General features: G+C 39.0%; 1 protein-coding gene across 3 annotated transcripts in view; it reads right to left on the minus strand.

The window, feature by feature from the left end:
- STRN (striatin) overlaps positions 1–21,072 on the minus strand; it is a 101,055-nt gene extending 79,983 nt beyond the window's left edge. For 2 of the 3 annotated variants that reach the window (XM_044261779.1, XM_044261777.1), the window contains exon 1: positions 20,769–21,071. In XM_044261779.1, the coding sequence (XP_044117714.1) occupies positions 20,769–21,002 (234 nt within the window). In that variant the 5' untranslated portion in view covers positions 21,003–21,071. Of the gene's footprint in view, positions 1–20,768 lie in introns of all 3 variants that reach the window. The other variant, XM_044261778.1, reaches the window with a different exon arrangement.
- Between the last annotated feature and the right edge of the window lie 6,623 nt (positions 21,073–27,695).

Consider the following 27,695-nt stretch of genomic DNA (forward strand, 5'->3'; position numbering starts at 1 on the left):
CCAAAATCAAGTGTGTGGCTCTGTTCTATTCATTTTCTTTTCTCCGTTTCTTCTCCCCCTAGTTTTGGGTCTCTTCTGATTTAGTTAGTGTATATTTTTCTGGGGTCTTTGCCACCCTTTTAGTATTCTGTTCTCTCACTCATCTATTCTTATCTGGAAAAATGACAAGGTGGAAAAACTCACCACAAAAAAAAAAAAAAAAGAAAAAAAAAGAACAAAAGGCAATACTGATGGCTAGGGACCTAATCAATGTGGAAAGTATTAATATGTCAGAACTGGAGTTCAGAATGCTGATTATCAAGGTTTTAGCTGGGCTCTAAAAAGAATGGAAGATATCAGAGAATCCCTTTCTGGAGAAATAAAAGAAATAAAATCTAACCAAGTTGGAATCAAAAAGGCTATTAATGCGGTGCAATAAAAAATAGAGGCTCTTACTACTAGGATAAATGAGGCAGAAAAGAGAGTTTGTGATATAGAAGACCACATGATGGAGAATAAACAAGTTGAGAAAAGAGAGACAAACAACTATTGGAACACGAGGGAAAAATCTGAGAGATAAGTGATACCATAAAATGAAACAATATTAGAATAATTGGGATACCAGAAGAAAAAGAAAGAGATAGAGGTGGGCAGAAGGTATATTGGAGCAAATCATACTAGAGAATTTCTCTAATATGGCAAAGGGAACAATCATCAAAATCCAGGAGGCACAGAGAAAGCCCTCAAAATCAATAAAAACAGGTCCACACCTTATCATCTAATAGTAAAACTTACAAGTCTTACTGACAAAGACAAAATCCTGAAAGCAGCTTGGGACAAGAGATCTGTAACATAAAATGGTAGATATGTTAGATTGGCAGCAGACCTATCCACAGGGACCTGGCAGGCCAGAAAGGACTGGCATGATCTATTCAGAGCACTAAACAAGAAAAATATGCAGTCAGGAATACTATATCCAGCTGGATGTCATTGAAAATAGAAGGAGAGATAAAAAGCTTCCAAGACAAACAAAAACTAAAAGAATTTGCAAACACCAAACCAGCCCCACAGGAAATATTGAAAGGGGTCCTCTAAGCAAAGAGAGAGGATAAAAGTAACAGACCAGAGAGGAACAGAGACAATACACTGTAACAGTCACGTTACAGGCAATACAATGGCACTAAATTCCTATCTTCCAATAGTTACCATGAATATAAATGGGCTAAATGCCCTAATCAAAAGACACAGGGTATCAGAATGGATAAAAAAACAAGACCCATCAATATGCTGTCTGCAAGAAACTCATTTTAGAACCAAAGATACCTACAGATTTAAAGTGAGGGGGTGTGGGTGTCTGGGTGGCTCAGTGGGTTAAGCTGCTGCCTTCGGCTCAGGTCATGATCTCAGGGTCCTGGGATCGAGTCCCGCATCGGGCTCTCTGCTCAGCAGGGAGCCTGCTTCCTCCTCTCTCTCTCTGCCTGCCTCTCTGCCTACTTGTGATCTCTCTCTGTCAAATAAATAAATAAAATCTTAAAAAATAAATAAATAAATAAAAAATAAAGTGAGGGGGTGGAAAACAATTTACCATACTAATGGACATCAAAAGAAAGCTGGGGTGGCAATCCTTATATCAGATAAATTAGATTTTAAGCCAAAGACTATAACAAGAGATGAGGAAGGACACTATATCATAATTAAAGGGTCTGTCCAACAAGGAGCTCTAACAATTTTAAATATCTATGCTCTTAACATGGGAGCAGCCAATTATATAAACCAATTAATAACAAAATCAAAGAAATACATCAAAAATAATAAAATAATAGTGGAGGATTTTAACACCTCCCTCACTGAAATGGATAGATCATCCAAGCAAAAGATCAACAAGGAAGTAAAGGCTTTAAATGACACACTAGACCAGATGGATATCATAAATATATTCAGAACATTCCATCCCAAAGCAACAGAATACACATTCTTCTCTAGTGTACATGGAACATTCTCCAGAATAGATCACAAACTGGGTCACAAATCAGGTCTTAACCAATACCATCAGAGTGGGATCATTCCCTTCATATTTTCAGACCAGTGCTCTGAAACTAGAACTCAACCACAAGAAGAAAGCTGGAAAGAACTCAAATGCACGGAGGCTAAAGAGCATCCTACTAAAGAATGAATGAGTCAAGCAGGAAATTAAAGTATTAAAAAAAGGGTCAAGTATTAAATGAATGGTATTAACTGAAAGGGTCAAGCAGGAAATTAAAGAATTTTTAAAAAATTAATGGTAAATCCAAAGGGGCACGTGCACCCAATGTTTATAGCAGCAATGTCCACAATAGCCAAACTATGGAAAGAACCTAGATTTCCATCAATAGATAAATGGATAAAGAAGATGTGGTATATAAATACAATGGAATACTATGCAGCCATCAAAAGAAATGAAATCTTGCCATTTGCAACAATGTGAATGGAACTAGAGGGTATTATGCTGAGCAAAATAGGTCAATCAGAGAAAGATAATTATCATATGATCTCTCTGACATGAGGAATTTGAGAGGCAGGGCAGGAGGTTGTTGGGGGTAGGGAAGGAAAAAACGAACCAAGATGGGATCAGGAGGGAGACAAACCATAAGAAACTCTTAATCTCACAAAACAAAGTAAGGGTTGCTAGGAAGTGCGGGGGTAGAGATAGGGTGGCTGGGTTATAGACATTGGGGAGGGTATGTGCTATGCTGAGTGCCGTGAAATGTGAAAGCCTGATGATACACAGACCTGTATCCCTGGGGCAAATAAGACATTATATGTTATAAAAAGAAAAAAAATTCTAGGAAACAAATGAAAATGAAAACACAACCGTTCAAAATCTTTGGGACACAGAAAAGGCAGTCCTGACAGGAATGTATATAGCAATACAAGTCTTTCTCAACATACAACTAAGGTCTCAAGTACACAACCTAACCTTACATCTAAAGGAGCTAGAGAAACAACAAAAAATAAAGCCTAAAACCCTCAGAAGAGAAATAATGAAGATCAGAAGAGAAATCAATGAAATAGAAACCAAAAGAACAGTAGAACAAATCAATGAAACTAGGAGCTGGTTCTTTGAAGAAATTAGTAAGATTGATAAACCCCTAGCCAGATGTATCAAAAGAAAAGAGAAAGGACCCAAATCAATAAAACAAATGAAAGAGGAGAGATCACAACCAATACCAAAGAAATACAAACAGTTGTAAGAACATATTATAAGCAACTATATGCCAGCAAATTTGACAATCTGGAAGAAACGGATGCATTCCTAGAGACATATAAACTAACAAAACTGAACCAGGAAAAAACAGAAAACTGGAACAGACCCATAACCAGTAAAGAGATTGAAGCAGTCATCACAAATCTCCCAACAAACAAGAGCCCAGGGCCAGATGGCTTCAAAGGAGAATTCTACAAAACATTTAAGGAAGAATAATACTTACTCTCCTGAAACTGTTGCAAAAAATAGAAATGGAAGGAAAACTTCCAAACTCATTTTACGAGGCCAGCATTACCTTGATCTCAAAACAGACAAAGACCCCTCCCATCAAAAACGAGAATTACAGACCAATATCCCTAATGAACACAGATGTAAAAATTCTCACCAAGATACTAGCCAATAGGATCCAACAGTACATTAAAAGGATTATTCACCACAACCAAGTGGGATTTATTACTGGGTTGCAAGGTTGGTTCAATAATGGCAAATGAATTAATGTGATATAATACATTAATAAAAGAAAGAACAAGAACCATATGATACTCTCAACAGATGCTGAAAAAGCATTTGACAAAGTACAGCATCCTTTCTTGATCAAAACTCTACAAAGTGTAGGGATAGAGGATACATACCTCAATATCATCAAAGCCATCTATGAAAAACCCACTGTGAATATCATTCTCAATGGGGAAAAACTGAGAGCTTTTCCCCTAAGGTCTGGAACACAGCAGGGATGTCCATTATCACCACTGCTATTGAACATAGTACTAGAAGTCCTAGCCTCAGCAATTAGACAACAAAAAGAAATTAAAGGCATCCAAATCGGCAAAGAAGTCAAACTCTTACTCTTTGCAGATAATATGATACTTTATGTGGAAAACCCAAAAGACTCCACTCCAAAAGTGCTAGAACACATACAGAAACTCAGTAAAGAGTCAGGTATAAAATCAATGCACAGAAATCAGTTGCATTTCTATATACCAACGCAAGACATAAGAAAGAGAAATTAAGGAGTCAATCCCATTTACAATTACACCCAAAACCATAATATATGTAGAAATAAACCTAACCAAAGAGGCAAAGAATCTGTACTCAGAGAACTATAATGTACTCATGAAAGAAATTGAGGAAAACACAAAAAAAATGGAAAAACATTCCATGCTCATGGATTGGGAAGAAAAATATTGTGAAAATGTCTATGCTACCTAGAGCAATCTACATGTTTAATGCAATCCCTATCAAAATACAATCAACTTTTTTCAAAGAAATGGAACAAATAATCCTAAAATTTATATGGAACCAGAAAAGACCCTGAATAGCCAGAGGAATGCTGAAAAGGAAAAACCAAAGTTGGCAGGATCACAATTTCAGATTTCAAGCTCTATGAGAAAGCTGTAATCATCAAGACAATATGGTACTGGCACAAAAACAGAAATATAGATCAATGGAACAGAATAGAGAGCCCAGAAATAGACCTTCAACTCTATGGTCAACTAATCTTTGACAGAGCAGGAAAGAATGTCCAATGGAAAAAAGACCATCTCTTCAACAAATGGAGTTGGGAAAATTGGACAGCCACATACAGAAAAATGAAACTGGACCATTTCCTTACACCACACACAAAAATAGACTCCAAATGGATGAAAGACTTCAATGTGAGACAGGAATCCATCAAAATCCTTGAGGTGAACACAGGTAGCAACCTCTTTGACCTCAGCTGCAGCAACATCTTCCTAGGAACATCGCCAAAGGCAAGGGAAGCAAGGGCAAAAATGAACTATTGGGACTTGATCAAGATCAAAATCTTTTGCACAGCAAAGGAAACAGTCAACAAAACCCAAAGACAACTGACAGAAAGGGAGAAAGTATTTGCAAATGACATATCAGATGAAGGGTTAGTATCTAAAATCTATAAAGAACTTATCAAACCCAATACCCAAAGAACAAATAATCCAATCAAGAAATGGGCAGAAAGCATGAACAGACACTTCTGCAAAGAAGACATCCAGATGGCCAAGAGACATGTGAAAAAGTGCTCCACATCACTCGGAATCGGGGAAATACAAATCAAAACCACAGTGAGATACCATCTCACACCAGTCAGAATGGCTAAAATAACCAGTCAGGAAACGACAGGTGTTGCTGAAGATGCAGAGAAAGGGGAACCTATCTACACTGTTGGTGGGAATACAAGCTGGTGCAGCCACTCTGGAAAACAGTAGGGAGGTTGCTCAAAAAGGTGAAAATAGAGCTACCCTACGACCCAGCAATCGCACTACTGGATATTTACCCTAAAGATACAATTGTAGTGATCCGAAGGGGCACGTGCACCCGAATGTTTACAGCAGCAATGTCCACAATAGCCAAACCTGGATGTACACCAACAGACAAATGGATAAAGAAGATGTGGTATATACTTATATACAATGCGATACTATGCAGCCATCAATAGAAATAAAATCTTGGGGGCGCCTGGGTGGCTCAGTGGGTTAAGCCGCTGCCTTCGGCTCAGGTCATGATCTCAGGGTCCTGGGATCGAGTCCCGCATCAGGCTTCTGCTTCAGGAAGCCTGCTTCCTCCTCTCTCTCTGCCTGCCTTTCTGCCTACTTGTGATCTCTCTGTCAAATAAATAAATAAAATCTTTAAAAAAAAAGAAATGAAATCTTGCCATTTGCAACAACGTGGATGGAACTAGAGGGTATTATGCTGAGCGAATTTAGTCAATCAGAGAAAGATAACATATAATCTCTCTGATATGAGGAATTTCAGAGGCAGGGCAGGGGTTGTGGTGGGTAGGGAAGGAAAAAATGAAACAAGATGGATCAGGAAGGAGAAAAACCATAAGAGACTTAATCTCACAAAACAAACTGAGGTTTGCAGGGGGGATGTCGGGGGTAGGGATAGTGTGGCTGGGTTATGGACATTGGGGAGGATGTGTGCTATGGTGAATGCTGTGAAATGTGAAAGACTGTTGATTCACAGACCTGTACCCCTGGGGCAAATAAGACATTATATGTTAATTTAAAAAATCAATAGAGATTTCTTAACTAGGAAAGTCAAGCTTTCTTAGAATAAGTTCTTATTAGTAACAAACTGATTTTTAAATATCATAAAACACTCATTTCCTGATTAACAAATATTTTTTTAAATAAAAAATTAGGTCAAAATATCAAGGTAATCATTTTTATTCAAACAAGTAAACAAGAGAACACAAAGTAGGGAAAATAGGAAAGACTCATTAAACACACATAAGAAATAACGGAGATAAATCATTTAAGCTTTAATGTATAGTGAATTTTTAAGATCACTAAGTTTCTGCTTTCATTTTGAAAAAAAAAGGCAGGGGACATAATTTTTCTTGGTAACTCAATCATACACATCAATTACTGAACTGTATTGTATAAACATTCAATGTTCTTTGATATGGGATTTGGGAAATTCCTACTCCTGGTTCTCTCACTAATCTGTGTGATCCTATTATAGTTACTTAACTTTGCTGAGCCTCAGTTTCCTCAACTCTACAGGGAAAGAGTTTAACATCCTGGGATTATATGGAACTGAAGATGGTATGTGGAAAACAAAACTTAGTAAGTCCTGATCCCAAGACAATGAGTATTGTTTTAAAATTGCTATTTATTTGCATTCTGTTTATTTGCATGGGAGACTAATGGTATACAGTTGAATTAGTATCTGCCAAGGCAGTATTATTTTGGCTAATTTTTTAAAATTTATCATTAAATTCAAGACAATATAGCCACCTTCCAAATGATATCCTCACCCTCCAGAAAATATCCCTGTCTCTATAATTATCAATGTTTTTTGGTCAGCAGCAAGACAGGATTTTTTTCTGTATTATTAGTCAGGGGCTCCTTCTTGCAAATTTGAACTCAATTTTAATATTATCATTATTAACACATAATGTTAACACGTACTATGATACGTGTTAGAATTTAAAAAGTGATAAGGTACAGAGGAAGTTGCTAAAGTTCCAAGACAGAGACTATCTATGCTATTGACCGCTACATCCCCAAAGCCTAGAACAGTCACTTGCATGTAGTAGATGTCCAATAAATATTTGCAAATTAACTGAACAGATTCATAAAAAGCAAGTAAACAGTAAAAGATGGAACACCCTAAGTGTTAAATGACAAAAGCAAGTACTAAAAAAGTAACAATCAAAGCCTAAACCAAAATCTCTTCATGTTGAAAATGGGACTTAAGCTAAATTTGAATAAAGACTATGTAAATCTGAAAGTATAATACAAATTAGGAGGTGGTGGAAGATTATTTCAGAATGACAAAAACTTTCTGAGCAATGATAAAAAAAAAAGTAAACACTGACTTATGAGTAAAGCAAGATTAAACTATGTTGGTTTAGAAAGAGTACTCTAACAGATAGAAAATATAATCGTCTAATCGTGGAAGAGATTTGAAACCTACCACAGGCAAAAAGAAAATATATATATATCTTGAGCAAATCATTATTTTTAGAAGCTTAAGAGGAAATACTGTGTATAATACCTTGGCCAAGGGAGAGACTAGACGTAGAAAAATAAGAAGGCCCCTACTGCAGTCACCCAGATATGAGATGATGAGGATCTGAACCAAGTTAACAACAGTATTAAGAATTAAATGATTAAAAATAAATCTAAGATATTAAATAGTTTACAAAACCAGATACATGGCTGGGAGAGTGAGGATGAGAGAATCAAACACTGACTCAAATCTGAATCTAGACATCTAGAAAGGGTAAATTAGGGGCTGGGTAAGGGGAGGAGAGGCAACTTGGTTTGGGAGAAGGATTTTAGAAAGGCTGAGTGAGGGTGCCTGGGCGGCTCAGTGAGTTAAGCCTCTGCCTTTGGCTCAGGTCATGATCTCAGGGTCCTGAGATTGAACCCCACATCGGGCTCTCTGCTCAGCGGGGAGCCTGCTTCCTCCTCTCTCTCCCTCTGCCTGCTTGTGATCTCTGTCTGTCAAATAAATAAATAAAACCTTAAAAAGAAAAAAGAAAGAAAGGCTGAGTGAGTTTCATGTTATAGCAGGTCATCCAGGTGACATCAGCAAGAAATTAGACATATAGAATTGTAACTAGAAAAATATCAGCACGACCTAGAGATGTAATTTTAAAAGGCATCTATCTATACATAAAAAAGAATCAACTAGAGTGAGAAGATTCAAATCATAGAGAAACTGCTGGAAAGTAAAAACAAAACAATCTAATCTGACAAACAAGTATCTGAACGGTGAAATAAGTAACCCAAAAGAGAGAAAGAGAACAAAGAAACTGAGAGGGAAGAAAATGAGACTAGTAGAAAACCAAAGGTACTAAATGCGGTCCGTACAGAGAAATTAACAATGAAATGAAAGACAACAAATAGGATGACAGTACCAACAGATAAAAGAGCTGAGAAATGGGTTTCTTTTGTTGTCGGTATTGGTCTGGTTGGTTTTTAAATGGGAAAAGCTAAAACCACTGCCACAGCGCATACCACCACTGGCATAATGGACTCAGGTCTATCTAAAGTTAAGAATTATTACTAGATTATAAGCTCCATGTGACCTGGAACTATAACTGCTTGTTTTCCACTGTTCATCCACAACATATTTTCTATGAGGCTTTGGCAACTTTGGTATTTCCATACACTAGCCTTTTTGTGCTCAATCTCACTTACTTGACTAGCTATAAGGATCTGGGAAACAAAACTAATTTTTGATGAAAAGAAGCAGGCTTGGGGATAAAAAAAAAAGTCAGAATTTTAATTCTGAATTCTGAAAAACTGGGGCATTTCTGTTTTATTAAAAATAATAGAGTTCCAAAAGGTTTAAGATCAAAATATATGAGTAATGCAACTGTAAATAAAATTGGAAAGGGAGAATACAAAGTAATGAAAACTGGATAGTTTATTTAAAGCCAGATTCATCTTCACAGAAAAAAAAATATTCAATTCATTTTCTATTTAGAAGAATAAGGAATATGTATAAAATTTGAAGGCGTGGGTTTTAGAAAAGAACAAAAAATGTTATGTGACCCTGCTGATTGTAAAGACTTTTCAGGACATGATGCCAAAGACATTTCCTGGCAGTCAGTGTTTAACACACCAAGGGAGAAGAAAACAAACCTACACTCACAACTACCAAAACCCAAGCACCATTTGCTGCTAACATCAAGCTGCAATTAAGAAGCCAGTGGCATCCCTAAAATGAGCTCCGTCAGAATGACTTGGCAGGGCCCAGGCAATGCTCTACACAACCAAACACAGATACTCCTTGCTCTCAGCGGCTCTTTCCAGGGGGAGGTCTTAAGGCCAGCAGCAAGAGGGACAGATACACTGCTCCCCTGCATACCACCATATATTGTACACTCGTGCAATGTATGACAATCACTGTAAAATATCAAAGATGTCTCAGACACAGGACCTGCCCTCATGGCCAAACTTTGGCTAAGAGACATGACATACATATTCAAACACATATATTTAATATATATTCACTAACATTTACTTAAGAACCATTTATGAAGCAGCTACTATGTGCCAGTAACTGCTGGATCTTAGGGAAATAAAAACAACCTTAAGTGACTCAGAACCTAGTGAGGAAACAAATACGCAAAGTATGAGATAGGCTGTATAACTGAGACACAGAAGGTCTCACCACTAATCCTCTCTTAACCAAACCTCTGGATTAACCAGTATTCTTCAGTCCCTTTGTAAAAACAATGCCCAACACCCAGGGCACATTAAATATTCACAGCTTGAGTATGTTCTTCTTTACAGTTCACCATCCACTGCGGTTATCTCAGTCCAGTTGTATAAGCTCACTAAGAGTCAACTTGCTTTCCTCCCAAACCTGTTTATGTTTATGCATAAACCTGTTTATGCACTGTTGCTTTGATTAGATGATTCAATTAAATATTACATAAACCAATAAAATACTTCTTCTATGAAGAAGAAAGACTAAGGTGAATGCTTTGGGAAGACAAGACAACAAGGAGACCTATGAAAAATACTGCTGTCGAATTAAATGTGAGTGAAACAACCATAAAAGAACAGGGAAAAGTCATACAAAGCCACGATTCTGCATTGTATACTTTACTTGAGGAAAAGCAAAACCAGAAATCACAAGCAATGCATTATAATTGTAGCTTATTCAAGAAAGACAACACACAACTCCAATCAGCATTCTTAAAAAAAAAAAAAAAGTGAATGGGGCAGGTGGGCTTGGTCTACCAAGCTTTCTATATTTTTAACTTAAATTAGTTGGTATCATTTCAACCAGATTAACTGCCCCAAAACTAGTCAGGATGGTGTTTCTGTCTTACACATACAAGCTTTTAGGGGAGCACGAAGCTTCACTATGTCTAGAGGTCAGAGAGGTTTCCCAAAGAAGGTAAAATGAATCTTGGAAGAGGATCAGAAATTCACCAGGCAGACAAGAAAGGGAAAATATCCCAACCCTATACATTAACTCAGAAGCATTAAAGAAAAAGAAAAATGTCAAAATATTTCCTTCCATTTGCCATGCCCAGGCCCATCACTCAAACTTTTCTTATGCGAAATTATTTATTCTCTTTCATCTATGAATTAGGGGATAAGCATTAATACCTACCACAAAGAGTTTTGCGAAGATTAAAATAGATTACACGTGTAAAGTGCTCTGCACTGTACCCAGCACATGGTAAGAGCTCAACAACAACAACAAAACTATTATTATTTTGGGAGGGTAAAAGAGGAAAGGAAACAAGATAAAGTACTGGGTTCCAGTACTGGGACCATGGCGCCATCTTTCCCAGCTAACTACTCTTTAAAGCTTCAGTAAGTGTACTGACCCAGATCTCTAGGCTCCTCCTTGTTCCCTTTTAGCTTTATATAAACCCACATTCCTCAGGAGCAGGTTTTGGTTATGCATATAATCTGGCTCCTTTACTGACTGCTTAATCTTCTCATTTAGGAAATACAAACAAATTAAAAAAAAAAAAATGAGAACAAGTCTCAGACTGGGCTGCAATTTTCCATCATGTGAAACTGGTATCACTCTCATGGAATCTGACATCTTGTTTATTTTTCCTAACTAGATATGCTGGTATTGGATCCAATTTCTGTCCCATGTAAATGAGTGCTAATGGAACCTGTGTCTAACACTCCCTTGGCCCTTTCCTTGGATCTCTATAGTGCAGTTACCTCAAGAACCTATTTGCCACACCCAAAATACCTACTCCACCCACACCCTATTCAATATTTCCCAATGCTCCCCCTAATTCCAGGGCTTCTACTCCTTTACTTTTCTCTCAATCTTACCTAAGACTAACAAACAAACAAACAAACAAACTCATTTTGCCTTGTGCCATACTGCTTCTAGCAACTCTACAATAAATTTTCCTTCTTACATATCAATCATTTACAATATTCCATCATCTTGTTCAGATAAGGTACTTTTGTAATAAGAGCTAAACAGCATTACGTCTGCCAAAGAAAGTGATTTTATTTCTTCAAATACCTTAACGCATAACAGCAAATACATGGTTGACATGTTATTCTGTTCGAACAGCATACGTAAGGCAGAGAATGACCTAAAATCCAAAGCACTACACAAGAGGTGATATATGGTCAATAAACACTAAATATAGTTTAAAAAATACAAACACACACACACACACACACACACACACACACACAGAACTTAATTAGGCTACCATCAGAACAAGCTGAAAAAGATCCAAATTTGCAAAGTTTTTTAAATAAATAAATATTTTATATCAGTATTCCCTATACAAAAATAAAATTATTAAAAGAAACTAGAGTGACACAATGTTTAACACTCTTGAGGAACACATATTGTTGAAGACTTTCCTGAACCCCTTAAAATATACTCATTTCACTAGGCTGTTCTACTTGAAGAAAAGTTTGAAATATGTCAGAAGAATTTACATTATGACAGTTACATTATTAATCATCTAAATATTATAACTCACTTGGCTACTTCAATCAGAAGCAGCTACACAGGGTGAGGAACCAGTAAAAGGAGATGATGTGATATGGAGAACAATGCCTAGGCCAGGGAAGTAGGACTCCTGGGTTCTAAACTAAATCTCCACCAACTCACAGTGTGATCTAAGACAACACACTCCGGTGGCCCTCACTGATAAAACAAAGGATGAGACTACTGAGGTTCTAAGGTCCTCAGGAGGTAAAATACTCTTAGCCTAATGAAGGGAACAGAAAATTGAGAGTGGAGATTGGCGGGGTGTGTGTGTGTTGTGTGTCTTTCCTTGTCAGCTCCAGAATTCTGCAAATGTTAAAATGAAGACTACAGATAATACTGCTCTAGGAACTAAGAACAAGTTCATGTGTGCAGTTTCTCCCTCCCCTCTGTCTGCTCAGCCCACCCCCTGCTCCCTTCTCTGTCTCTTTTCTTCTACCTTCTTCCCCAGCTTCTCTCTTGCCTCAGGTTTCTCTTCTGAACTCCAAAGTTTCCTCTATTCCTATGTCTGGTCCTCAGTGCTTACAAGTTATGACCACCTATCACTACACATCTCTGGCCAGCCCCTTAACTTCCAATACTGTCAATTCATTGTCCTTAAACCACTACTAACAGAGAAAAGATAACGTAAGTAGCCACTATGTACCAAATGGATCACTTAACCAGATCGTGGCTTCTAAAATTTAATTTAAATAAATAATACAGTTGAAAGCATTCTCTCCACAGAAATCTCAACCAGCAAGAGCAAACCATTTATTAGACATCTCTTATGGGTCCCATACTTCGCATACTTAATCATTTTAAAATTACAACTAGTCTTGTTTGATGGGTATATTAGAACTCACAATTAACAAAGATGAGGCCCAGAAAAATTATACTGGAAATGATGAAGTTAAGGCCCATACTTCCCATAGCTACATTATGATAGGCAACAGACTTGTGAAATGGACCACCAAAGTAAGAAACTCCAAAGATCGCAAGGGCATGTTTATTTCTAATGGCCCAGAATTGAAACCTGGATACCATTAATAACATTCACAAATCTGAAAGTATGGCTGACATCAAGTAGATAATAAGCTGCTGACAAAGGGAAATCAGTCCAAATTATTTGGACTTCCAAACACCTTTCAAAGACTGATTAGTAAAAAGATTTGTTTTAAATTTTGCTTATATTACCAAGATTTTGGAGAGAAGCTGTAGTCTCCTCTCCTATCATTGGAACTCAAAGAAAAGTAGACTTAGATAGTAAATAAAGTTTAGGGCTAAATAAGGACATCTCTTACTTGAAAATATTATCAATGATATTTCTCCCCAGATAATTACTGGGCCATTCATATTTATCAGTTTTTGAAAGGAAGATAATTCAGTTTCCAGTAATAATGTCCTGAATTAACTCTTCTACTAAAAACAGCTAAAAATTCTGGACAAAATATTTTCACCTAAAAGACATCTAAAAGACAAAGCTGATAAGAAGTAAGGAATTATTTGGCCAAAATTGAAGGGAAAATGAATACTGAGTGAGGTAAGAGAACAAGTGCCACTTTGCCCTTTGGGTACTAGCCAATCAGAACAAACCTGAACCTTAGTTTGGACAGCCTTACAGGACCCAAACGGAAAAAATCAAAGACCAGGACCACCCAGAGTGAAAAGTCTAACAGGTGATATGTCCCACAATTAGCTAAGACCTAAGGGGCTTATACCTTCAAGGCCAAGGTGAAATACAATGGCCCTCAAATGGATGCAACCAAAATTTGCATAAGCAGTGTGGTCCAAATTCAAGCAATGAATTTATTTTAAATGGTTCTGGATTTATTTTAAATGGTTTAATTTCTTTTAAATGGTTCTGGATGCCTCCAAACCTACCAGAAGCAAATGCAAAGAACTTCTGAAAATGATACCTTTACTTGAGACCTCAGTTTCGTCTTAAACATCTTCAAGCCAGTGAGCAGTTCCACGAAGGTAACTATCCACACAAAGAAACAAGTCATCATGAACAAGAACCAGCAAAAACAAGAAATCACAAAAAAGGTACCTCTAAGACCTCACATATAGGAAGCACAGAGATACCAACTATGAAGTAACTATACTTACTACATTTAAAGAACAAAAGAGGACTGGGGGAACCTGGGTGGCTCAGTCAGAGAAGTGTCTGACTCTGGGTTTCAGCTCAGGTCATGATCTCAGGGACTAGTCCTGAGACCTAATCCCATGCCTGGCTCCACGCTCAGCACAGTGTCTGCTTGAGATCCTCCCCTCTCTGTCTCCCTCTGCCCCTCTCCTGCCACCCCCTCCCCCCCACCCACATACATACTCTCTCTAAAATAAATAAATAAATAAAATCTTTTAAAAAAAAAAAAAAAAAGGAGTAAAAAACAACCTGAAAATATCTTCACGGAGCAGGAAACTATTAAGAAAAGATCCAGCAGATTCAAAAAGAAACCAAACTGAACTTCAATAATAATCAAAATTACAAACTCATTGGATGGCTTTAAAAGATTAGATTCACCTGAAGAGAAAATTAATGGATAGGAAGATAAATAAGAATAAATAGATAAAGAAGGTCTAGGGTACATGTAATCAGAGATCCAAAAGAAAAGCTAACTGGATAGAATAGAAATCTAAAGAGATAATGACGGTGGATTTTGCAGATTTTTCAAGGAGCCTAACAAGTCACATACAAAAAGAAATCTATACCCCGATACATCATAATAAAACTATAGAACACCAAGTCAAGACACAGTATTAAATGTAGCCAATAAAATAAGCTAGAAAACAGTAAAACAGAGTAAAATCTCCAGGTCTGTTGTTTTAAACAGGAAAATGATAAGCATTAGTGTGACTGATTATCTCAGAAAGTTCTAAGGACCAAGTAAAATAATGTATTTGAAAGGACTTAAAAAAAAAACTGTAAAGGTATCTGGAGATTTAAGTGACAGCTTGTATAAAGCCTATTTTATTCTCGGTCATTCAACCTCTCTGTGAGCTTCACTTTACCTGCAAAAGAAAGTTGCAGCTAATTTTCTCCAAAGTTCATTCCAGCTCAAAATTATCTCTCAGTCAGAGGGAGGTGAATCAAATTAAAATATTCTACTGGCTAAAAATAAAATGCTAGCTATCATCAGAAAGAATAATAGAAATTATATCTCAAATTCTATAAAAAGCCATCCCTATCTGGAATACTAACACATTTGTGAAAATCATCAAACTATATATGTAAAATCAGAAACGAACTTAAGCAGTGGTTCTCAATCCTTGTCACATATAACGACTACCGGGAGCTCAAAAAAATACTAATACCAGCAGCCATAAATTCTAAGATTATGATTTAATGGGTCTGAGGTAGAGTCCAGGGAATGAATACTTTTAGAAGTTCCCCCAGATTATTCTCAGATTGAGGTGAAGCTGAGAAATACTGAACTAAAGTGACAAACAGTAGTATATGTTTTTTAAAAAAGAGTAAAACCTCTACAATCTGGGTGGCTCAGTGGGTTGGGCCGCTGCCTTCGGCTCAGGTCATGATCTCAGGGTCCTGGGATCGAGTCCCGCATCGGGCTCTCTGCTCAGCAGGGAGCCTGCTTCCTCCTCTCTCTCTCTGCCTGCCTCTCTGCCTACTTGTGATCTCTGTCAAATAAATAAATAAAATCTTTAAAATATAATTAAAGGTTATAAAATTATCAAGGCTATAAATAGAGTGAAAAATGATCCTGTTTATAAAATTATACCATACCACAATGGGGTTCACCTGCTCCAAATTCAAAGGAAATAGTTTTTAAAGACCCGAATAAAACCGAAGATTAGTTTTATAGAGTGGTTAGTAAATGTATATGATTTGTTACCCAAGACATGATTCAAGATTAAGATAAACACACTCAGAAAAATTTACACAAATTCCAAGATAACAGACCCACAGTGAGCTATAAGGAAAGCAAATATACGCCAAGTACATCATCAGTGTTGTAAGGCCGACAGTGAAGGCAACGATTCACTCCTATGAAATGTCCCTTAGCACCACCATCACACCTGAAATATTAGACTGCCTGGTCCAGGATGGTACTTACATGCTCTAGCCTTAAAAGAGTTCACAACTAAAGATGATGCTTTTCTCTGGAGACAAGGACATAAAAAAGACTGAAAATTTAACATCAAGTATTTGCTACCTTTTATTCATTCAGCGTTTACTTTGTGTTATGTGCCAGCCTCTGTGAGGTATTTTAAAACATCTCATTTAACCCTCACAAGGTAGTTTATTATTCTCACCTTATACCTCAGGAAACTAAGATTCTCAAAGGTCAGAATTTGTTTGCCATGTTTGCCATAAAGTTGTAAGTCTTAGAGAAAAGGTTTAAAGCAGGTTTATGCCATGTTGTCTCTCACCATAATTGTAAATAATAGTTGTAACACAAAATAAACCATCATTTTAAGTGCTGTACTCATCTAAATGCTCAGTAAATCTTAAGAGTCCTATGAAGCTATGAAGTCCCTTGAAGCTACTCAGTCAAAATAATTGATTTGTACATGACTCCTTTTCTCCTCACATTCTATTCTTCAGCACATCCTATTGTTTCTACCTTCAAAAATGTGTTCAGAATCCATTTTGATACTTTGAATATGTATCAAAATATATATTCACCTACCTCATCACTACCACCTAAATTCATTTCCAGCCCAGATTATTAAAATAGCCCCCAACCTAGGCTCCCTGACTCTTTTACTCTTATCTTCCCCTCTAAGTGTATTCTAAAGCCTTGCAAAAGGTTCCTTTTAAAGATGATGGTGTTCCTTTGCTCGAAACATTTCAATAGTTGCCCATCCTGCGGAGGTAAAACCTAAGATCCTTACAATGGGCGAGATCCAGTAGTTCTGACATTTCTTCTGTTCTTCTCCTCCACTCTAGCCACATGTGCCTCATTATTCCTCAAACATTCCAAGCATTCTTCCCCCCACCCCAGCACTGTTCTCTAAGCCTAGAACACTCTTTCCTTACTTTCACCTTTTCAAGTCTTGCTCAAATGGCATCTCACCAGTTAAGCCTTTCTTCCCCACTTTCTCAATCATTTCATATCCCACTTATAACACGTTATCATGGTGCCTGCTACCATCTAACATTTTATGCATAGGTATGTATGTCTGTCTTTCTCCAGAATTTAAGCTTCATGAAGGAATGATCTATTTTAATCATTCTTATTTCTCCAGGGCCTATAATAGGAGCTAGCATAAAGCAGACGACTGATAAACATTTGCTGAATGAAGATATAAATCAATAATGCTAAAATCCAGATTAATAAACACTCCAGTTGGGGCGCCTGCATGGCTCAGTGGGTTAAGCCTCTGCCTTCGGCTCAGGTCATGATCTCAGGGTCCTGGGATCGAGCCCCACATCGGGCTTTCTGCTCAGCAGGGAGTCTGCTTCCTCCTCTCTCTCTTTCTCTGCCTGCCTCTCTGCCTTACTTGTGATCTCTGTCAAATAAATAAATAGTAATTTTTTTAAAATAAAATAAAACAAACACTCCAGTATACAGTCTCTATACAACATGCCCTAAGCTACTCTATCATATCACTTTTTTCACAATTTTTTCTTTTTTTTTTCACTTTTTTCACATTTGCAGGTGAATAGCTGAGCCTCCCCTACTACACACACATCCCAAAATCAAGGGCCAATAAATTTTAGTTTTTATTTACGTGCTTGCTTTCTATTAAGTCAATAAATTTGAAATAGGTTCTCACTACCTCATGAAGTTCTTTCTTACTGCTATTCTCCCCATTCACTGCTAGCTCTCCTCTTTTACGCTATTCTAAAAAAATTTAAGCCCCCAATGTGATAAATACTGATTTTTCTGCATCTTGCTTGTACTATCACTCCAAGTAGACTGCATGTTCTTTTGAGGTCATCTAGCTCAAAATCTCACATATAGAAAATTCTCTCAAATGTTATGATTAGTATTCCAACTCCACTTCCTTGCACAGATGTAAAGCTCAGTAATAATCCAAACCATTCTTTTCCCATGAATTACCTATTCTCATCTGAACAGTGGTAATGAGGTGGGAGAGAGGGAGATTATCAAAAATAAAGAGAATTCTGCTTAAACCAAGATGGGCAGGGGGCGGGGCATGACAAGTTTGCAGCACAGTGTAGCTGGTTCCTTCTTCCCAAGACCTGAAGAAGGGAGGAAGTAGAAAGGCAAGTCAGGTAGATGAGAGCTTGGAAGATGAGAGCCTTGCACAACTCTGCCCTGGCAACCTGAAAGAGCAGGACTGACAGGTTCCTGAAGGGGCAAATTAGACTTCATCTTAAAGGTATTTTTGTTGACTTTGGTGTTAATGACTGAGAAGTGATTCAAAAATCAAAAGGGGGATGCCAACTGATCCAAATTTCATCCTCATTCTTTCAACTCTTCTTATCGTCTTTCTAGAAAAATTCCAACAGCAAAAGAAAAATGAAGGGATATGTTCAAATTTAATGATGCTGATGAAATGATTCAAAAGCACAAACGCGCGCGCGTGTGTGTGTGTGTGTGTAAAACTGAAGAGTGACTACAATTGATTACAGGTAAACTGGAAGTTGAAACGGAGGAGTGGAGGGGGAGCACTGGGAGATCCCACTGGAGGTGAGATGAGTTGGAAGTTCCCAAACCTCCACAGGTAATAAGGGAAAAATCATTATCTTGTCTGTTTTTTGACCAAACTAGTGTGACTCACCTTCCCTAAACTGGAAATTAAAATTTAAGCAGTCACATACAAAAATCACTCTCCACACTTGAACAGCCTTAAAGTTAAAGCCTGCCTTTCACACTTCCTTGAAGTCTGAAATCCACAAGCTCACTTACAGAATGCAGTGCTAATAAAGTGAATTACTAATAAATCTGAATGAAGCATTTAAGTAAGCTTGCTATTTATACAGATATGGTCAGATTTATTTTGAAAAAAATTACAAATATCTATATACTAGATACTGAAGTACATAGCAGTAGGAATAAAAAAAGTTGTCACAGAATATAAACATACAACTATAGAAATAGAGAGGCAGAAAAAATTTTAATAACTATGGGTCACGCCTGGCTTCATTGAACTCTTCCAGAGGCCTTCCTCAAACATCATGTCTGAAATAAAATAGCTGCCCCTATCACACTCTATTCCTGTACCTGATTTATTTTTCTCACCCAAGTTGCCACTATGGTCCAGTATATTATATACTTGCATCTGCTGACTGTTTGCCGACTAAAACGTAAGCTCTATGAGGGCAGAGTTGCTGTCGGTTTTGTTAATCCCAGGGCCTGAAGGCACACAGCTGGCACTCAATAAATGTACTGAATAATAAAAGATGAAAATGAAGTTCAGAGAGGCGAAAGGATTTCCTCAAGGTCAGAGCTAGCAGCAAGCACAGGCGGTACTATAAGGCTGTCTACTCCCTCTTTCCAAGCCACTTCCACTATGCCAAAGCACCCTGTTCCAGCACATGATTCTATTTAACAGATTTCTCCTCTTCTTTTTTTAAGTGCCAAAGAAAATACATGTTACCAAAAAAAGTGACACACTGGGTAGCATTTTAACTTCAAGTGTTTTACCAACCAAAACTTTACTCAGATTTCATGAGCATACAGGCTTAGCCAGTAAAACAGAAAGGCACAGCGACTCAGTTCCTAGTGAAATTGGTGTGTGCCTTGGAAGTTTTAAGAACAGCCACTGAAACCTACTTAGCAATCCAGAATGGCTAGTAAAGGATCAGCCTCACTTTCTTCTTAAGTGCCCACAACAGCTCCTTCCTGGGTATACTTTATCTCGCAGATTATGCAAGGAAATGTAACCAACTTTAAAGTCCCTTTTAGTTCCTTTCAAAGTACAAGTCAATCTCCCAAAACACTGGACATAAAATTAACCCTTGGGAAGTTTCAGATTCTGAGAAGAGGAAACCATCTCTGGACCATCACCTGACTGTGATCGTCTAGGTCCTTCATTCAAAGTCCATGAATCTGAAATACCTAAAAGAAACGCGGGAGGGGGTAAGGAAGAGGAAAGAGAAAAAAGCATTTACATATATCAAAAAGGAGCTCATATTCCTAATAATACTTTCGCCCAACATCAGCTTCTCGTCTAAAGTCAAGGCCCCACGGACACAACTTCTGTCTCAATCATCTTCCTTTCAGAGAGAGGAGCCAATACCTTTCGCAGGGAACATCTCTAGACCTACGATGTTACTAAGGCAGGGGATGATTTGCTCGACGTCTCTCACAACTACTGTCAGCCCTATTAGTAAACTGAAAGGGACGACCTAAAATGTGGGACGGGAAAAGAGTTGAAAAGAGACTGAGTTAAGAGTGGGAAGGAGCAGACGAAAAGGAGCGGGGAGGGTAAACAACGCTTCAAGGGCGGGAGTGGGAACCCGGGTCAAGGAAGTGGGGTCAGCGAAAGGCAAAGGTGAAGGGGGTAAAGGGACGCGGTTCTGGATGGGATGGGCAGAGCAAAGGGGAGGGGACGAGCGGGGGGTGAAGGGTGGGGAGGGGAAAGGGTCCTGGGCGGGGCGGAAGGGACCGAAGAGGCGGGATGAAGAGGGCCCGGCCGGGAGGGTCTTTACCTGCAGCTCCGCCCGCTCCACCTCCCACTGGGCTCTCTCAACCTCGAAGCGGGCCCACTCATGCTGCAGGAAGTGCAGGATCCCAGGGAGGCTGTATTGGGCTCGCGCCGCCCCCGCCGCAGCCGCCCCGTCGCCGGCCGCGGCAGCCTCCGCCAGAGGCCCGAGACCCTTGGCACCGCCGGCGCCCGGGTGGTTGTTGCTGAAGAAGACACCGGGACCCGCCTGCTCGTCCATGGCGGCCGCAGAAACCCCGGGAGCTGCCCAGGCGCCCAGCAGCGGAGGCAACGGCGGCGGCCAGCAGCGCCTCCTCCTGCCTCCGCCGCTCCCCGCCCACACCCCAGTCAGCAGGGAGCAGCCGCCTGGGCGCGGGGGCCGGCCGAGCCCGGGACGGGCCGGGAAATGGGTCAACTGCGGCGCGCGGGCGGCCCGCGGCTTGCTGGGAAATGTAGTCGCGGGGCTTGGCGTCGACAAGCGCGGCCGCGGCGGCCTGTGGGGCTGCCGGCAGCTAAGGCGCGGCCGCAGCTCCGCCCCCTGGCCCGCCCCGGCCCGGCCCGCCCCTGCCCGCGGCGGTGGGGGCCGGCTGGGCCGGGAGCGCGGGTTTCCTCGTCCGCCCGGCGGGCGCAGGCTGGCTGTGCGCCAGTCCCTCTCTCACACGGAAGTTCTCGGGCGGCGCGCCCTGTTGCACACAGACACACACGCACACGCACACACACACACACACGGAAGTTGTCGCGCCAAGATACCAGCCCGAGTTGCACATCTTTGAGGGCTTCCTGGTAGCTCTGTTAAGAAGCGACCTCAAACCGAAGTTCGGCGGTTAGGCTCCTGGACCCGGATCCTCCAGCTAGTTGGAATTCAATCCTTTCCCTTTGGCTCCAACTTCAGTGTTTCTCTGGCCACAGGCACCCCTGAATTTTGGCAATCTGCTTATCGCTGTCGCTCCTCCCTTTCTTTTTCTCTTGGGGGTTCAAACCTGTTGCCTGATCAGTTTTCACTAACAAGGAGCTCTGATCACCTCTCCTAGACTAATCCCCTTTCGGCTTCTAAATTCTGGGTTGTTGGCACCTCTTCTGAAACCCTGCTACGCCTCAAGTCCCTTTCTCTTGCAGTCAGTCTTGCAGAAGATCCAAATCCTGTGAACTTTCAGATATCCAAGACTGCTATTTCGGTCTCCTTTTTCGTACCTCTTCCCGCGTAGTTTTTACTCCGTTCCACTCAACAAATATTTCATTGTCAAGTTATTTCTGTCGCTGGGGACATAAAGATAAATGACACAGTTCCTGTCATCAAAGGGAGATTGGCAAGTATATAATCAATTCTCACAGCGCCTTAAATCAACACCACCTGGAAGAACAAAGTCCCTTTCTCTTCCCCAGAAGTCTTAGGTATCCAGGTACTTCTCCCTTTCCACCTGTCCCAGTTCCAGTTGCTGTCGCGGTTCACCTGCAAACCCACAGCAATATTAGCCTACCAAAGACACCGAAGTCCTTTCAAGGGTTTCTCGTAAATATTATCCTTCAAAGTGTCTCTGAAGTTATGCCACTATAAATTCACACTACAACAATAATGAAAGGAAGGCACCTGAAAAAAATTAACAAATGAAAGTGAAATGAAGCACTTATCTTGTCCTCATAACAAGTTATTAGTAATTCTTTTGTGGGATGGACTTCTGGAATATCAGATGTGATGGTCGTGAAAAAAAATTTAAAGATTTAGGCTGGTTATTGACATGGCAGGGAAGGACATCCTGTTCCTATCCTTCCCCCACCAACCCTTCCCTTCCCACGGCTACTTGTGGAAAGGACAGGAAACACACTGTATCTGTCCTGGTTGCAAATAAAGATGGCAAGCTCTCTTTTCTCACTTATTGAATGTTTCTGCTTCATGAATTCATTCTTTATTATAATAAAAGTTTGATCCAGGCTTGGCCAAATTCCCTGTGTCATAAATTAGTTTGGCTGTAAGTGTCCTTTGAGACACTGCCCAGTCCTCTCATTTTACAGCTCAAGAAACTTAAGTGCAAAGCAGTTGAGACTTGTCCACAATGAGGCTTTGAGTAAATGGCACAGCCAAAACTAGAAACCAGAATCCCTGACTGCTAGTTCATTGATCTTTTCTAACACGTTGCTTCCTTTCTTACTTATCAGAACTACCAGAATACCAAGAGGAAGATAATGCCACAATGGCATATTTTTTTCATCCAGGAGATTTAAGAACTCCTACAAGTTGTGAATGTTAAAAGGGTTTTGTTTTTTTTTCCTCTCTAATAGAGACATGTCTGACAATTCCCTGAAATAAATTCATAACACACTATAAAACATAATTAAATTTAATGATAGCTGTTTCAGAACCTGTAAGTCATTTACCTAGATGACCAAGAAAGAAAGAGGACTCAAATAAAATCAGAAATGAAAGAGGAGATACTATAACTGTTATCACAGAAGTACAAAGGATCATAAGAGACTACTATAAACAATTATACATTAACAAATTGCACAGCCTAGAAAAAATGGCTAAATTCCTAGAAACATAAAACGTATCAAGACTGAATCATGAAGAAACCAAAAATCTGAATGGACTGATCACTAGTAAGGAGAAACAGTAATCAAAAACATCCCAACAGGGGCGCCTGGGTGGCTCAGTGGGTTAGGCCGCTGCCTTCGGCTCAGGTCATGATCTCAGGGTCCTAGGATCGAGTCCCACATCGGGCTCTCTGCTCAGCAGGGAGCCTGCTTCCTCCTCTCTCTCTCTGCTTGCCTCTCTGCCTACTTGTATCTCTCTCTGTAAATAAATAAATAAAATCTTTAAAAAAAAAAAACATCCCAACAAACAAAAATCCAGGACCAGATGGCTTCACTGGTGATATCTATCAAACATTCAAAGAAAGATTAAAAAGAAACATTACCAATCCCTCTCAAACTCTTCCAAAAAATAGAAGAGAAGGGAAGTTTTCCAAACTCATTTTATGGGGCTAGCATTATCCTGATACCAAAACCAGATAAGTTAGCAAAAAAAAAAAAAAAAAAAATTATAGGCCAATATTCCTGATGAACACAGATGCAAAAAATCATTGACAAAATATTAGCAAACCTAATTTAACAATACATTAAAAGGATCACACACGATGGTTATGTGAAATTTATTCCAGGAATGCAAGAGTAGTTCAACATCTGTAAATCAATAAATGTGATACACCATGTTGACAAAATTTGACAAAATTCAACATCCATGTATGATTAAAAAAACAACAACACTCAATAAGGCAGATATAGAGAGAATGCACCTCAACATAATAAAGGCCATCTACGATGTGACAACAGCTAACATTATACTTAATGGTGAAAAACTGAAAGCTTTTCCTGTAAGATCAGGAGAAAGACGCGGAGGCCTACTCTCACCAGTTTTATTCAACATAGTACCGGAAATCCTAAACAGAACTTTTAGGCAAGAAAGATATAAAAGGCATCCAAATCAGAAAGGAAGAGGTAAAACTCTCACTATTTGCAGACTTCATGACATTATATATATATATATATATATATATATATATATAAAACCCTAAATACTCCATCCAAAAAAATTAGAACTAATAAATGAATCCAGTAAAGTTGCAGGATACAAAATCAATATGCAAAAATACGTCGCATTTGTATATGCTAATTACGAACTATCAGAAAGAGAAATAATTAAAACAATCCCAGTTACAATTGCATCAAAAAGAATAAAATACCTAGGAATAAATTTGACCAATGAGGTGAAAGACCTGTATATATTGAAAAATATCAGATATTAAGAAACTGAAGCAGACATAAATAAATGGAAGGCTATTCGGTGCTTAGGGTTTGGAAGAATTGATATCGTTAAATGTCCATACTACCCAAAGCAATCCACAGATTCAATGCAATCGCTATCAAAATTCTAGAGGCACTTTTCACAGAAATAGAACAAACAATCCTAAAATTTGTATAGAACAATAAAAGACCCCAAATAGCCACAGCAATCTTGAGAAAGAAGAGCCTCAATTTTATTCCTCACTCTACAATTATCCAAATCTAGGAATCTTGGACAGACAGCTTAACATTTTTTAGTCTTAATTCTGTCATTTTTACTATGAGAACAATATTTACTTAATAAAGTTACCATGAAGATTAGATGAGAGAGGTGGCTCAGTCAGTTAAGCATCTGCTTTTGGCTCAGGTCATGACCCTTGGGTCCTGGGATCCAGACCCCACCATCAGGCTCCCTCCTCAATGAGGAGTCTGCTTCTCCCTCTACCCTTCCCCACTGCGCGCGCCCGTGCTTGCGTGTGTGTGTGTGTGTGTGTGTGTGTGTTCTCTCTTTCAAATAAATAAAATCTTTTAAAAAAAAAATCAGATGAGGGAAAAATGTTAAGTCCCTTAGCATAGTGCGTGACATATAGCATAAACAAAATAATGATAGCTATTATTATAACAGAGTTCACAAGACTAACTGAATAACACAAAAGGATCATAAATATTGGGGGCTCAATAATTATTTTTTCTTTCTCATCCCCATTCCCTCTTTAGAACTTTAATTCAGCATAGTTAAAATAATATTTAAAAAATTAATGTCTATGCCTTGCCATTAAGCTTCACACTTTAAGGTGTTGCTGATTTCCCGATCATTTCATTTTATAATTAATAAAACCTGTGACACAAAAAATAAAGTTTCCTTTCCAAGCACAGAGAGCAGCTGTCTAAATGTTTTATGTATAGTTATAACCAGTTTAAAGTGAAAAATAGTGAAAGGCTAAACGATTATTTAGGTAATTGGAGCGTTTGCTCTTTTTTGGCTTCTCTGGGTGTGTTTTGTGGGATGGGGATTATAGTTCCACAAAATAACAAGTCATCCGCTTTATCTGCTTTCTCTCTCTCTCATTCTCGCTCTCTCTCTCCCCCTCTTTTTTTTTTTTTTTTCATTAAAATGAGTGGCTCTTTAAACAAAACAAAACAGGGGTGCCTGGGTGGCTCAGTCATTGGACGTCTGCCTTCTGCTCAGGTCATGATCCCAGGGTCCTGGGATCCAGCCCTGCATTGGGCTCCCTACTTGGCCGGAAGCCTGATTCTCCCTCTCCCAGTTCCTTTGCTCATGTTCCTACTCTTGTTGTATCTCTCTCTGTCAAATTAATAATAAAATCTTTAAAAATAAACAAATAAAATAAAATAAACAAAACCCCTGTCCCAGGTTCCCTGGCTGGCTCAGTGGTAGAACATGTCACTCTTCAGACTCGTGATCTCAGGAGTCTTGAGTTCTAGCCCCATGTAGGGTGTAGAGTTTACTTTAAAATTTTTTTTAATTGGAAAAAAAAAAAAAAAACCAACCTTCTCCAAAATGACCAGTGATTGGGGTCTTTGACTTTTTAACTGCTCCAAGAGAAGTTTTCAAATTGAACTTCTTAGCTCTTTTCGGAATTCTGGGCAGAGAACAGAGAGTGGAAGGCCTGAGTGAAGCTAGGCTTCCGCTGGCATGAAGAGAACTTCGGGGAACAGATATATGCAGTAACCCACTGTTTATCAGCCTCTGTACTCTCTGCCCACCCCCGATTGCCCTCACTTCTTGCTGCCTTCCCTGCTTCTACCTTTCCTCAGCCTCCCAACTTCTTTCCTAGATTTGAAGTGTGGTTGGGAAAACAGCCATTAACAAATTGAGAAGTGAAAGAATTCCATTATTTGAAAATGTTCTTGGAGTCCGAGAATTAAATCTACATCACAGTCACATGATGGGATGGGAAAATCGCCTCTATTGTTATTTATTATTACTACTATTATTTACTTTTGGAAGAGTGTGGTTGAAATTAGAGAGTTGCCTAATTTTCATTTTAAAATAAAGTTTCTGGGATGCTGGGATGGCTCAGTCCCTTAGCATCTGCCTTTGGCTCAGATCATGATCTCAGGGTCCTGGGATGGAGTCCCGCATGGACTCTGACAAATAAATAAGTAAAACCTTAAATAAACAAACAAACAAACAAAATGAAATTTCCTTTTATTTAACACATTTTCACCAAATCAACTATTAGATAAGATTTCATTTCATTTCATTTCATTTATCTATTTATTTTGTCAGAGAGTGAGCACAGGCAGACAGAATGGCAGGGAGAGGCAGAGGGAGAAGCAGGCTTCCTGCTGAGCAAGGAGCCCGATGTGGGACTCGATTCCAGGACACTGGGATCATGACCTGAGCCGAAGGCAGCCGCTTAACCAACTGAGCCACCCAGGTGTCCCAAGATTTTATTTTAAAATTAAAATTAATTTTAATTTTGTAGTGACTGATACATGGAGGAAGAGATACTTAAAATCTAAAATCAGGATTGCCTTCTCTATCTACATAGCTAACACTGCGGGAGACTAAAATGATAATACAGCTAGGCAAGCTGTAGCAAGACTTCCCTTAGAATATTGATGGTGACCACCTTAAGGCTCTATTTCTCTAAGCGACAATCAGCGGGGTTTTGAACACATGCTTTTTCTTTCTCTCCATCGACTCCATCCTTTTCCTCTCTACCCTTTTCTCTTTTAACATTTCCAGTGAATGGAAGCTCTCCTCTACAGGTTCTTGAGTTCCTCCAATCTTTTCTTTAATAACTATGGTGCCCCCATTTCTAAGGCAGAAATGGAATTTCAAACAATTCATGTATCTTCTTTGCATAAAAATAAACGTTGTAGGGAGAGAACATTCTTATAAGTTCACTTTTGCTGCCAAGCATGCAAGAGAGATGTACTGGTTTCTAGGTGGCGCCTTTGCTCAGAAGAAGACATCCAGTCTTCAGGTAAACTTGAATTGCTCAGAACAGCATCTCCCCCCTCCCAAAACTCCTAGCTGATTGCCCTGAAATATAAACTAAGTCAGTTCTCAAAAGAATTCAAACGTGGTACATTATTTTTTTTCAGACGTGACAGGGAAAAATCT

This window comes from Neovison vison, chromosome 8 (assembly GCF_020171115.1).
Source record: "Neovison vison isolate M4711 chromosome 8, ASM_NN_V1, whole genome shotgun sequence".
Lineage (NCBI taxonomy): Eukaryota > Metazoa > Chordata > Mammalia > Carnivora > Mustelidae > Neogale > Neogale vison.